Source organism: Pipistrellus kuhlii, unplaced genomic scaffold (genome assembly GCF_014108245.1).
Source record: "Pipistrellus kuhlii isolate mPipKuh1 unplaced genomic scaffold, mPipKuh1.p scaffold_m20_p_9, whole genome shotgun sequence".
NCBI lineage: Eukaryota > Metazoa > Chordata > Mammalia > Chiroptera > Vespertilionidae > Pipistrellus > Pipistrellus kuhlii.
The window spans coordinates 24,799,253-24,811,276 of NW_023425595.1; the positions used below are offsets into that span (position 1 = coordinate 24,799,253).

Consider the following 12,024-nt stretch of genomic DNA (forward strand, 5'->3'; position numbering starts at 1 on the left):
ATAAGGCTCCTTATGAATATACTTAAGTCAGATATTAAGAGTTACAAAAATGAACATGCTCATGTACCAAAGATTTTAATTTGTACATAATTAATAACTGTTTGCTGCAATACTGCAAAGCTCCTACACCACATATGCACACTCAAAGCTTGAATTCTTTCACATTTTTTATTTTTTTATTTATTGATTAATTTTAATCCTCACCCAAGGATATTTTTCCAGTGATTTTTAGGGAGAGTAGAAGAGGAAGGGGAAGATAGAAACATCAATGTGAGAGAAAACACATCAATTAGTTTCCTCCTGCAGGAGACCTAACCAGGACCCACACCAGGGAAAAGCCTGCAACCAAGGTACATGCCCTTGACCAGAATGGAACCCAGGGCCCTTTGGTTCACAGGCCAACGCTCCCTCTGCTGAACAAAAGCAGCTAGGATTATTTATTGATTGATTTTACAGAGGAAGGGTGAAAAAGAGAGAAACACTGATTTGTTGTTCCATCTATGTATGCATTCACTGGGTGTTTCTTGTATGTGCCTTGATCAGGGATCCAACACTCAACGTTCACATGTTGGAATAATGCTCTAATCAACTAAGCTACCTGGCCAGGGCCAAAAAATTGAATTATTTTTACTTTTTTGTTTCCTTTGATGCAAAAGCTTTATATTGTTTCCATTTGGTCTAATGCATGGAGAGGGCTTCAGGGTGGTTAAAAGAATGGTGAGTGGTTTCAGGCAGAGGCTCAGGGAAAAGCCAGACACCAGGGGAATACAGAGGGGCCCCTCAAAGGCCTTTGGGCTCCAAAGACCCCTTGTTATGCTTGAGGCTGAGCCTTTCAAAGAGATACTCGCCCAGCCCAGCCTGGGAGCCGCCCAGCTCAGCCTCGGGGCCGTCCAGCCCAGTTTGGGGGCCGCCCAGCCCAGTTTGGGGGTCATCTGGCCCAGCCTTGGTGCTGGTCACTCTGTGGAAGTTAGTCAGCTGGTCGCCCATCTTCTTGATGAGATTCACTTGCTCATTCAGGAAGTGTTTCTCTAGGAAGTAACTGAGCTGAGGGTCTTTATGGGCAGAACTCAGGGCATGCAGCTTCAAAAGAGATTGGTTCAGGTTCTTCTCTAAGGCCAGGGCAGCTTCCATGGCATCCTGAGTTTTGTCCCACTCATTGTGGGAAGGCTTCTGCACATCATGGAGAACAATGCGGCCACCTCGCTGGTTTTGCATCTTAAAAAGAAGCTCAGCGCCCTTGAACTTCTTATCCTCCAACACTCGGAAGAAGTGGCCCACACCCTGGAGAGCCACATCATCACGGTTGAAATAGAAGCCCAGAGAGAGGTAAGTGTAAGAGGCATGCAGATACAGGTTGGCCAGACGGTTGATCTCAGCCTCCACTTCGGTGGAATAATTCTGACGAATCTGGGAGCTCATGGTTGTTCAGTAAAAGGAGTTAAGCTTAAAAACAACAACAACAACAACAACAAAAGCAGTGTTGGCTGGTCTCAAATGCTGAGGATGCTGAGGTGGTTCCGAAGGTGATGACTGGAAAAGAGGTTGAAGGATGGTCAGAGGCTGGAAGAAGGGACATCCCTGGGTCTGTTCCACCCAAACACGGTTGAAGCAAGAGAAAGATCTGGGAGACCACCAAGGGCACTGCCTTAAATTCTTTAATTTGCTAAAGGGACACTCACTGCCAGTGAAGTGGTGTTGTCTTTAGCAGATCATGATTTTCAATTACCATTATTCTTCCTTTTTCAATTAAAAATTACCATTAGGTGAACTTCATTATTGTCATTTTGGCTTTAGTTGTTTTAGTCAAACTTCAGACTGTACTGTACATTTGTATTACTAGGATTTTAGGCCTACGTTTTTCTAACTAGTCTAGGCTTTAAGACAAATAGTATATTTTTTGTGATTCTATGAGCAACCATCCATATTCCTAACTGCTAAAGAAAATCCCTCTTCTCCCAAAATGCTTGCACTTTGACAATTAGTTGTTATTCCACTAGGTAGTGGGAATTATTGAACTAAAGAATGACCCAGCTGAAGGGTCAGGATTAAAAAAGCTTGAGCGTCACTGTTCTAAGAGTCCTTACGCTGGCTGTAGGGTCACTAATTAGGGACAGGTCTTCTCCCTGGCAACCAGGTCCACACCAACCAAATGTGGCATGAGGACTTGGAATCAGAGCCTTTCCTGGAAGCAGTAACTTCCCTGAACTTGGATGTCACTAAGCCTCCAGTCTTTCGTTCTGAATGAGAAACTTCCAAGAACTACCTTAAAATGACTAAATCTCTTAGCAAACCCTCTTCTCAGAAATCATTTTTTGGCTTACCTTTAAAACCTTGCAGGTTCATGGAACAGTTTTCAACTAAATGCTGTTAGGCAGGGATCACCAGCCCAGAAAGGTATAGAAAACATGAGGAAACTGATGACTTTTGGAGATATATATATATATATATATATATATATATATATATATATATATATATGAATTTATATATAAATATATATATATATTTATTATATATGAATTTATAATAAATATATATATATATATATGAATTTCATGCACAGGCCTCGTTATAATACAAAACTTCAGGGAATTCATTAATTTATTAATTGACAATCAAAGTCACAATGTATCAACAATTTATCAATTGGCAATCCAAGTCACAAAATATCTTAAAAACCCTAGTGTTAAGATACTTCCTTCTCCATAAACTGAGTTCCAAAAGGAAAAGACAGCCAAAATATATAAGCACAAAAGACTTACAAAAAATCAGTAGGGTAATGAATAACTACACTAATAATGGGACTACCACTAACCACCTGACCTTGGGCATGTCAATTAACTGCTCTGATCATTGGTAAAATTCATTGAAGGAGAGGCCAAATCACTGATGGTTTTAAGTCTTCTTCTGGCTCTCAAAGTCTATATATCTATTACTAGATATTAAAATAAGTTGTTGCCTAATAATACATAAGATACTCAGTGAATTATTAACTCTAATTGATCACAAGGGTTATCACTTTAAAGTAATACACCTAATACTCACTGATCTTCAATCAATGTACCTGCTCTGCAGAGTCAAATGTTCCAATAGCAGCTAATTCACCTGTTCCCATCTCCTGAGAATTCTGCATATGCTAATAACCATTATTTTGACTTCATTTTATAGGTACAATTCACAAGTTTTTAAAACAACATATTACTAAGAAACTTATTTAGGACCAACCTTGAAACTAGATGGATGTTAAGATCTCTGAACTCCACTGAGAATCAATCGTCAGCCAAAGTATGTCTCTAAAACCCTGTATCACACTAAGGAGTTATTTTAACACAAATGTAAACCTCAAAATACTCTACTAGATTCTTTCACCCACAAATCTTAACTATGTAAGGGCAAGATAAGTCAAAGAAATATTTTCCTTTGTTTCTGAAAAAAATGGTATTTATGCATTTATTCATTCTTATATCATATGTTCTACTTCCTGTTAATTCAGAATAAATAGCAGCCATTATATAAAGTATTATACACTTATTCCAAAATCTTTGGTAAAACCATTACTACATATTGATTAAACCAGCTATAGCTTGCTTTCACCCAAGAATCCAATTAAGAAGTGGTATATTTTTTTAAATTAATATCTGCATAATGAGCTTTATAATTTTATCACTCAATAATAAAAAATTTTAAAAAAAGACTGCTTGTAAAGGGTGAGCAGTACACAGAATTTGAGTTGAATTTAATCTGTAGGCTTTCAGCCTATACATTAAAGAATGGCTTATTAAACCAAAATCCTTAGGCCCTTAAGGATATTTGAGTCTTATTATCTCCCTGAAATTATATGAAAAACTAAATGTATATTTTCTGAGGAGATAGCACAAAACTTTAAGGAGATACTCAAACAGGTTCATGACCTTTGACTACAAATCTCTGCATTATGAATATATTTTAAGATTTTATTTCCAGCTCTATTCTGTTTGGCTCAGTGAATAGAGCATCGGCCTGCAAATTGAAGGGTCCCAGGTTTGATTCCAGTCAAGGACACATGCCCAGGTTGTGGGCTTGATCCCCAGTAGGGGGCAAGCAGGAGGCAGACAATTAATGATTCTCTCTCATCATTGATGTTTCTATCTCTCTCACTCACTCTTCTTTCCTCTATGAAATCTATAAAATTACATTTTTTAAAAAGATTTTATTTCCAATTAATATTTCTAAATATTTAAGACAATATTCCAAAATAGCAAGATATAATGGTAAGAATTCCTCAAATTCAAGGATTGCTCATGTGACTAGCAAGAATTCCATAAAATAGACAAACTAGATATTTCAAAGTAATTCTAAAACTGTCAAATGGTTAACATTTAAATACATACACACACACACACACACACACACACCTGCCACTATTTAAAACCTCAAAATGACATACTTCAAAGCTCATCACACACACAAAACACAAACATTCTAGACAAAATGTATCTATTAATACATGTGGTAGTAAGATATTCAGAAGGCTTTTTAATGGAATGTGTCAAATAATTCACCATGGACATTCACAAAGTAGTGTGTCCTAATTTGTAATAAAGCAATTGGCTTCTTTCAATTATGAATGTAAAATCTACAGTATATCAATAACATCTTACAGAGGTATAAAAGATGAGATACAGCTGTATATATAACTTATTCTATAAAGCTAAAATTACCGTATTTTTCGGACCATAAGACGCTCCGGACCATAAGACGCACCAGTTTTTAGAGAAGGGAAATGAAGAAAAAAAGATTCTGAAACAAATAGTGTCCTAAAATATTTTATGTGCATTAAAACGCAACATCACAGTCATAAACACATGTAATCAACCCTATAAAGTAAACAGCAGCATTTAGAACCATTTTAGAGCCGGGCAAGCACACAGAGACCACACAGAGCCGGGCAAGTAAAAAAACTTTTTTTTTAAAGTATATGTGTAGGCTATATTTGGACCATAAGACGCAGGGACTTTTACCCCCCACTTCTGGGGGGAAAAAAGTGCGCCTTATGGTCCGAAAAATACGGTACATTTTTCTACTTGTTTTGTCCATGTGACCACCCTCACCTCCCCCATTTAATGTTCTTTCTCCCTGTTAAATCCTACTTTGATTCAGAAATCATGTCATTTCCCACTTTCAATCTCTATAACCAATTTTGACATATGATCTCACTACATTCTATTTTATATATGCACAGTTTCCCCAATTACATTATTCCTGCCCTACAGATTATGTCTAATTTCTTTTGCCCAACACAACATAATCTATAGTCTCCATGTGATATATATAAAAAAATTCCACTTCACTTTTTTAGCACATCTATTGTCACACTTATTATAATATCTGATAAACATTAGTAAAAATGTCTAGGGATTTGCTTCAAAATAAAATGGGGAAGTGAGTGGAAGTACAAATGAAACAAGATTGACCACAAGTTGATGATTATTCGTTACTGATACGCATATTATTGTATTTTTATGTTGGCAATTGCCCATAATACAAAGTTTATAAAAGCTTGCCTCTTCTACTAGGAGAGCTTCTTACAGACAGGCCCAAGTGTGCACCTGACCAAGAGAGAAGATAAATTTACTTTACAAAACATATTTCATTCTTTTTTTTTTTAATCTTTATTGTTGAAAGTCTTACTTACTAAAGGCCTGTTGCATGAAAATTTGTGCAATAGGCCTTCCTTCCTCTGGCTGCCAGCACTGGTTTTTCTCCGGCATCCGGGACCCAGGCCGCAGCAGAGCCAAGCCTTCAGCCTTCAGGCTTGGCTCTGGCTGCAGTGGAGCTTTCAGTCTTCATTCTTTACTATGTACCTGCATATGCAAATTAACCTGCCATTTTGTTGTGTTAATTTGCATACTCATTCCTGATTGGCTGGTGGTCGTCACAGAGATACGGTCAATTTGTATCTTTCTCTTTTATTAATGTAGACGTTTCCCTTTTTCCCCCATTGACCCCTTCTAGCCAGACCTAACCCCTGGCCTTCACCACCCTATTGTGTGTCCAAGGGGTATGCATATATGCATACAAATTCTTTGGTTGATCTCTTTCCATTCCGCCACCCCCACCTGCCTTCCCTCTGAGATTTCACAGTTTGTTCCACCATGTTTCTATGTCTCACATTTCATTCTTTAGGCAGAATTTTTTCAGTGAAAGTTCAACAGCTTTCAGATGGTATTCCATTTAAATTATTTTCTTATTAATTCAGATAAAACACATTTGTTCAGTCATTAACTATTTAACAGGCACCTATTTTCTCAGATATCCCGTGCTGGTAAATGCAGGATATCAAAAATAACTCATCCTCTCTAATATACCCTCAAAGATCCATGTGGGAAAATGGGCAGGAGGAAAGACAGGGAGATGAAGAGAAAGAAAAAATAGTAAAAAGCAATAAATACCGTTTTTAAGAAAGGGATTTATAGCATCCACATTTTTTTATTAGAAAGAGGGCAGCTCTAGCCAGTTTGGCTCAGTGGATAATAGAGCCCTGGCCTGCAGACTGAGGGTCTCAGGTTCGATTCTGGTCAAGGGCACGTACCTCATACCTTGGTTGCAGGATCCTACCCAGTCCGGGCCCTGACCAGGGCTCATGCAGGAGGCAACCAACCGATGTATTTCTCTCACATTAATATTTCTCTCAGTCTTCTCTCTCTTATCCACTCTTTCTAAAAATCATTGGAAAAATATCCTTGGGTGAGTATTAAAAAAAGAAAGAGGGTATACAGTTTGTTCAAGATAGATAGGTCTGAAAGTTCCCCACCCCACTCCAATTTACAGATGAGGAAACTAAAGTTCAGAAAGGGGAAGTGACTTGCCTCAAATCATACATTAAGTTACTAGCAAAACCAAAATTAAACTCCAATCTGCTGATTCACAGTGCAATGTAAACTTTCTACATCACAGTATCTTTTTTCTATAATATCACTAGCTAAAGAGAATGACTATTTTATTATTAATATATACTTCAATTCTATATTATACCATACTGAAAAAAAAAATTAATTGGTTAAGTAAAGAGAGGAGGTTGGGAAGAAATTGCACACAACAAATTTCTAAAACAGTTATACATAAAGACTATATGTATAACACCACACTACCTCAGTTCTGAGACACATTGAATTTTAAGACATAGTATACATTTCATAAACATTTTAAAATAAATATAGCACTGTAAATACATCTTCATTTCAAAAAATACTAAAATGTGAGCACACCTCTATTTGTAATATAATGCACTTTATAAAATACAAAAATTGCTATCATTTAAGAGCCATTGTCACAAAACACAAACACACAGAACAAGAATTCCTTCTAAGCATAACAAATAGTTACTAAATACCAAAGGCTATGTGCCATTCATTTCAATTGTAGGTATTTTAAGTAAACAAGTTCTTCTTGCATTGCTCATATGCATGAATTCTGGAGTTTTTTGACAAAGCAATGTTTGACTCAGAGTTCGATCACTTATCTTTTCAACCTTTGGAAAATAAATACTTTGAACCCTTCTCTTCATCTGAAAAATGGGATAGCCAACTTAGAGAACTATATGAAAACTAAACGTGATAATTTAAGAAAAAGAACACTACCTAGATGAAATACTGTTTTTCCCCACAATCCCTATGGGCTAAATGAAATTTAAAAACTAGAACTTAGCCCAGCTGGTGTGGCTCAGTGGTTGAGCATAGACCTACAAACCAGGAGGTCATGGCTGGATTCCGGGTCAGGGCCTTCGAGTTGCAGGCTCAATCCCCAGGTAGGGAGTGTGCAGGAGGTAGCCAATCAATGAATCTCTCTCATCACTGATGTTTCTATCTCCCTCTCCCTTCCTCTCTGACATCAATAAAAATATGTACTTTAAAAAAAAAAAAAAAAAAAACTACAACCTATTCTTGACTTGCAAAATTCCTCCCTTTCTTCTTTAAAGATAAATCTGTTCTGGGTCCTAGACCAAATCATACTAGTTTCCTTTGGAGAAATTTTATGAGAAAAGCTTACTTTCTTGAAATCAGTCTCTATTCTTCTTCAAATTGAGAACAGAAAACAATAAAAAATTTTAAGGGTTTCAGTTCTATGCAAATTCAGCACTTTCATACTCTTACTGAACTGGGACTCTAAGCCCATTACAAACCCACTGAAGACAGGAACTACAGAACTAACGTGTGGGAAGAGGAAAGAATAAAAGGCCAAAAGACAAAGTTGAAATAACTCAACTGCACTGGTGGTTTGTTTTCTTTTTAACCTTTACTCCGTTTATTAAACACAAAGAAAACAATGTTCAGAAGAGTCAAAACCCTATCTTTATGATTCAGGGTGCTTTAGTCACCTGATCCCTCAGATTAAGAACATGTTCTCTTTCAACATATAGTTTCAGGATGCTTACCCTGGTAAGAACCCAGATATTCTAAGATGGGAATGTGCAGTAGGCACTGAAGTAAAGGCCATCTTTTTCTCTGACTCCAAACACAATTCAGATTAGCATTAGCCCACGTACATATCCCCTATTTCAGTTGAATAATTTGCCCCCACTAATTACAAAAATAATGCTCATTTTTTTATTTGAAAAAAATACTAAAAGTACAAGCATTTTTAAACCACGCACAATCTTACCAGCCAAAGATCAAAATATTACAAAGACATGCCAACATCTTTTCTATGAATTTGACCATAACTGTGATCATACCAAATTTTACATTTGTATAGAGCACTTGCCATTAAACATGATTAACTATTGGCTTGTATTTTAATATCTTCATTTTGGCTTTCTTGAGACTAAATTCACAATACTTTTCCCTTACCTAACTCAATAGTTTCTTTTCAATCTTTATTCCCTGAATCTCTCAGCTATATAGTTTACTGCTGACCACTTCCTCTTTCTTAAAGTTCTAAGTGTCCCTAAACAGTATATTACTCAGTGTCTACAAAAGTCCTTCCAACTAATCTTTTTCTCTTTCTTCCCTGACTCTCTTCTGTGAACTCATGATTATCTCTAAAAAATAAAAATAAAAATGGCTCAGACCTGATCTTTGGATTTGCTATCAACTTTGAATCTCCAGCACTTAATACAGTGCCTGACATGAAGCAGATGCTCAATTAATGTTTATTGACTGGCTGTGCCAATCCTGACCTTATTAGCTGTGTGATCTTGAGCAAATTAAATCTTTCTGAATCTGTTCCCTCATCTATAAAACAGGAATAATCAAAGGAATATGATATTCAGAAAGCTCAAAACAATCGCTGGCACAAAGTAGCATCTAATAAATAATAGTACTATTATCAACATAATCTAGTACAGGACACAAAAATGTTTATTATACATAGATGAACACCAACTCTACTTATCAACAACCCAACTTACTTTTACCATATTCTCTTATAACTATCAAAAAAATACTTTGCTCTTTCCTTTACTACTTATCTCTAATAATCAACTATTCTCTTACCATAATACAGAATCATCATTTATCAACTAAGCTACACCAAACTTAGTTGAAGTCCACACCCTTAAATTTTCATTCAAACCTTCAATTCTCCTTTAAAGCTTTTATTCATTTGTCACTCATTATAATCTTCATGTCTTCCAATAACCCAACTCCTAATTCAAAGGATGGTTCAAAACTCACCTCTTCCCAGAAACCTTCCCTGAACAACTCAGATTACTTCTCTGCTCTGAGTCGCCTCAGCACCTGTGAGCACTTGGGTATTCTGTTATACTTAGAGTAAATGTGATCAATGAGTAGCATTACCAAGAAATTACTCCCACAAAATTATTTCTACATCCCAAAGAATGACTCTTTAGCTATAATGTTTTATTGATCTAGTTAACAAGGAAGCACCCTATACATATACAATGAATGCCCTCTCTAGTTTCTGTCCTTGACCCTATACTATTTTATGTTTGTCAAAAGTGCTGAACGGCTTCACATTCTTTTTGTTATATCCTCAAGCAGAAATTATACCTCAGTGCCTATCATCTCCTCCCATTTAATTCCACTGGAAATTAGGTAGTGGAACACTCTTTTCTACTTCCTCTTCTCTGACCCCAACCTCTGCCCTCACCCCACAAATAAAAAATCCAAAAGCCTGAAACAGTGATACACATGTACCATGTCTGTCTTTCCTCTAAATGAAAGGAACTTTGAACCTATTTAGCTATAAAACTTCCCAAGGCTGAAAATTTTCCCAGCAAGCATGATACATAACCAAATTCTACTACATCAAAATAGTTGATGCTGTAGAACAGCAGGGTTGTACTTATAAAATGTTAACTCTCACTTGTGTTTCTGCAAGAACTCCTGCATCATTTTTATGCTAATATTACACTTGTCCAACAAGATAAGGTAGTTGAGAAACTCCCCTACAGGGGCAGATTTTCTCAGAGTATCTTCTGACAATGCGTGTAAACCAACAGATTCTTTTTTTTTTTTTTAATGGAAAGAATCAAGCGATTCTTCACTGCCATCCAATCAAAAGCAAACACGTGTGCCATTAATTCTGAGAGAGTGAGCATGTGGGCTGCTGCAGCAAAGCAAATTAGAGGAACCGAGGGGCGGAAGATCGATCAGCCTCAGCAAAGAGAGTTGCCAAGTCTCAATGTTTAGGCCTCGATGCAGTGTAGTGCAGTGCAGTGCATGAACCTATGAACTTGGCTGACTGATTCCTTCCTGAGACATCTAGTTCTCCGGTCTCTGCCAAAACCGAGTTATTATTTATTACTCACTCACAAAAAGGCCCACACCCTTCAGCCACTACACATAAACCTACCTTGTTGGCTCCTCGTATGGTTTGCCCTAACTGGCCACCTAACGCTCTCTTAGTTAAGGAGCCTCTATCCTCATCTCACCTAAAACCTTTATTATCCTCTCAGTCACCTTCCGGTTTCAGTAGGTGCCGCTTACTCCACATCCCACGTGTCCCCAATGGTCCACATCCCTTAACCTTCAAAAACCCAAGCCTGCCCTCCCTTCACTCCCAGCGGATCCCCCTGTCCCCCAACCCCCTCTATCAGTGCCTACTTACCAACACTGCACAGCTCCGCACCGTCTCCTCCGGCACCCTTTTCTGAGCATCAACCTTTTCTCATCACTTTCTTCCTCCCCAGACCTGGAATCCTTCAATCACAGGCTTCTCTGGTGCACACCAGCCCCGCTCCTCCTCCTCCTCCGTTAACTACCCTGCCCTGCCCCACCTTCACCACCTCTTCCCGGCCTCCCCGCCCAGGGCAGGAGGCGCCCCCAGACTCCGCAGCAGCACACCAGGCTCCTCCCTACATCCCTGCTAGCGGTCCCCGCCCTCCGGAGGGCAGCGGGGCGCCCCAACCAGAGACCATCCGGTCCGCAGCCGGCACTCCCAGCCGGGGGCGAGGACGTGGGCGGGGCGCCGGGGGTAACCCCCGGGCTGGGCCCGGCCTGCCATCCCGGCGCCCGCAAGCTGCGGCCCGAGCCGGACGGGTAGGGGGCCCGCCCCCGGCTTCTCCCACCTGGCGCCCTGCCTCTCTCACCTAGATGCACAGGCTGGGGCCTCGCTTTCCCTCGGGTCTTCCACCGATGGCTCCGCCGCCGCCGTCGCGCTCTCCTCACTGGCTCTTTCCACCACCCCCGAGCGGCTGCTAAAGAGCGGACGGGTAGCGGCACGCCCATTGGCTGCGGCCAGCCCTCGCGTCAGCCGGCCCCCCCCGACCGGGACCGCGGGATGTGACTGGCTGGCGCGGCGCCACGTCTCGACGTCTGATCCTGATTGGCTGTCTCGCGCCCCCTTTACCAGTAGGACCGCTCACCCGCCTCCCCCCGCTTCGGCCTCCCACCCCGCCCCCAACCCTTTTTTTCATCCGGGAGGGAGGGGGGCGGGGCGGGCGCGGGTTGGAACGCCAACGACCAATGGAAGAGCCGAAAGAGGGTCCGGTAGGTGGGCTCTGAAGGCCGGACGGGGGAAGCTCAGCCAATGGGCGTGCGCCCCACATCCCGGGCTCCAGAGCGCCTCCCCTGGCCACTCACG

At 39.9% G+C, this 12,024-nt stretch overlaps 2 protein-coding genes across 4 annotated transcripts in view; both read right to left on the reverse strand.

Annotated features, from left to right (window-relative positions):
• FAR1 (fatty acyl-CoA reductase 1) overlaps window positions 1–11,663 on the reverse strand; it is a 63,651-nt gene extending 51,988 nt beyond the window's left edge. The window contains exon 1 of one of the 3 annotated variants that reach the window (XM_036426364.1): window positions 11,531–11,663. Coding sequence is in view for 1 of the 3 variants with exons in the window: in XM_045577979.1 (XP_045433935.1) it covers window positions 11,050–11,099 (50 nt within the window). In the remaining 2 variants the exon portion in view is untranslated. Of the gene's footprint in view, window positions 1–11,049; window positions 11,155–11,530 lie in introns of those variants that run through there. The other 2 variants (XM_036426360.2, XM_045577979.1) reach the window with 2 other exon arrangements.
• LOC118713172 (ferritin light chain-like) lies at window positions 65–11,670 on the reverse strand. The gene is made up of 2 exons (XM_045577980.1): window positions 11,531–11,670; window positions 65–1,530 (listed from the first exon to the last, which is right to left on the reverse strand). Exon 2 carries the CDS (start codon window positions 1,417–1,419, stop codon window positions 781–783), a length of 639 nt encoding a protein of 212 aa, XP_045433936.1. The 5' UTR covers window positions 1,420–1,530; window positions 11,531–11,670; the 3' UTR covers window positions 65–780.
• Between the last annotated feature and the right edge of the window lie 354 nt (window positions 11,671–12,024).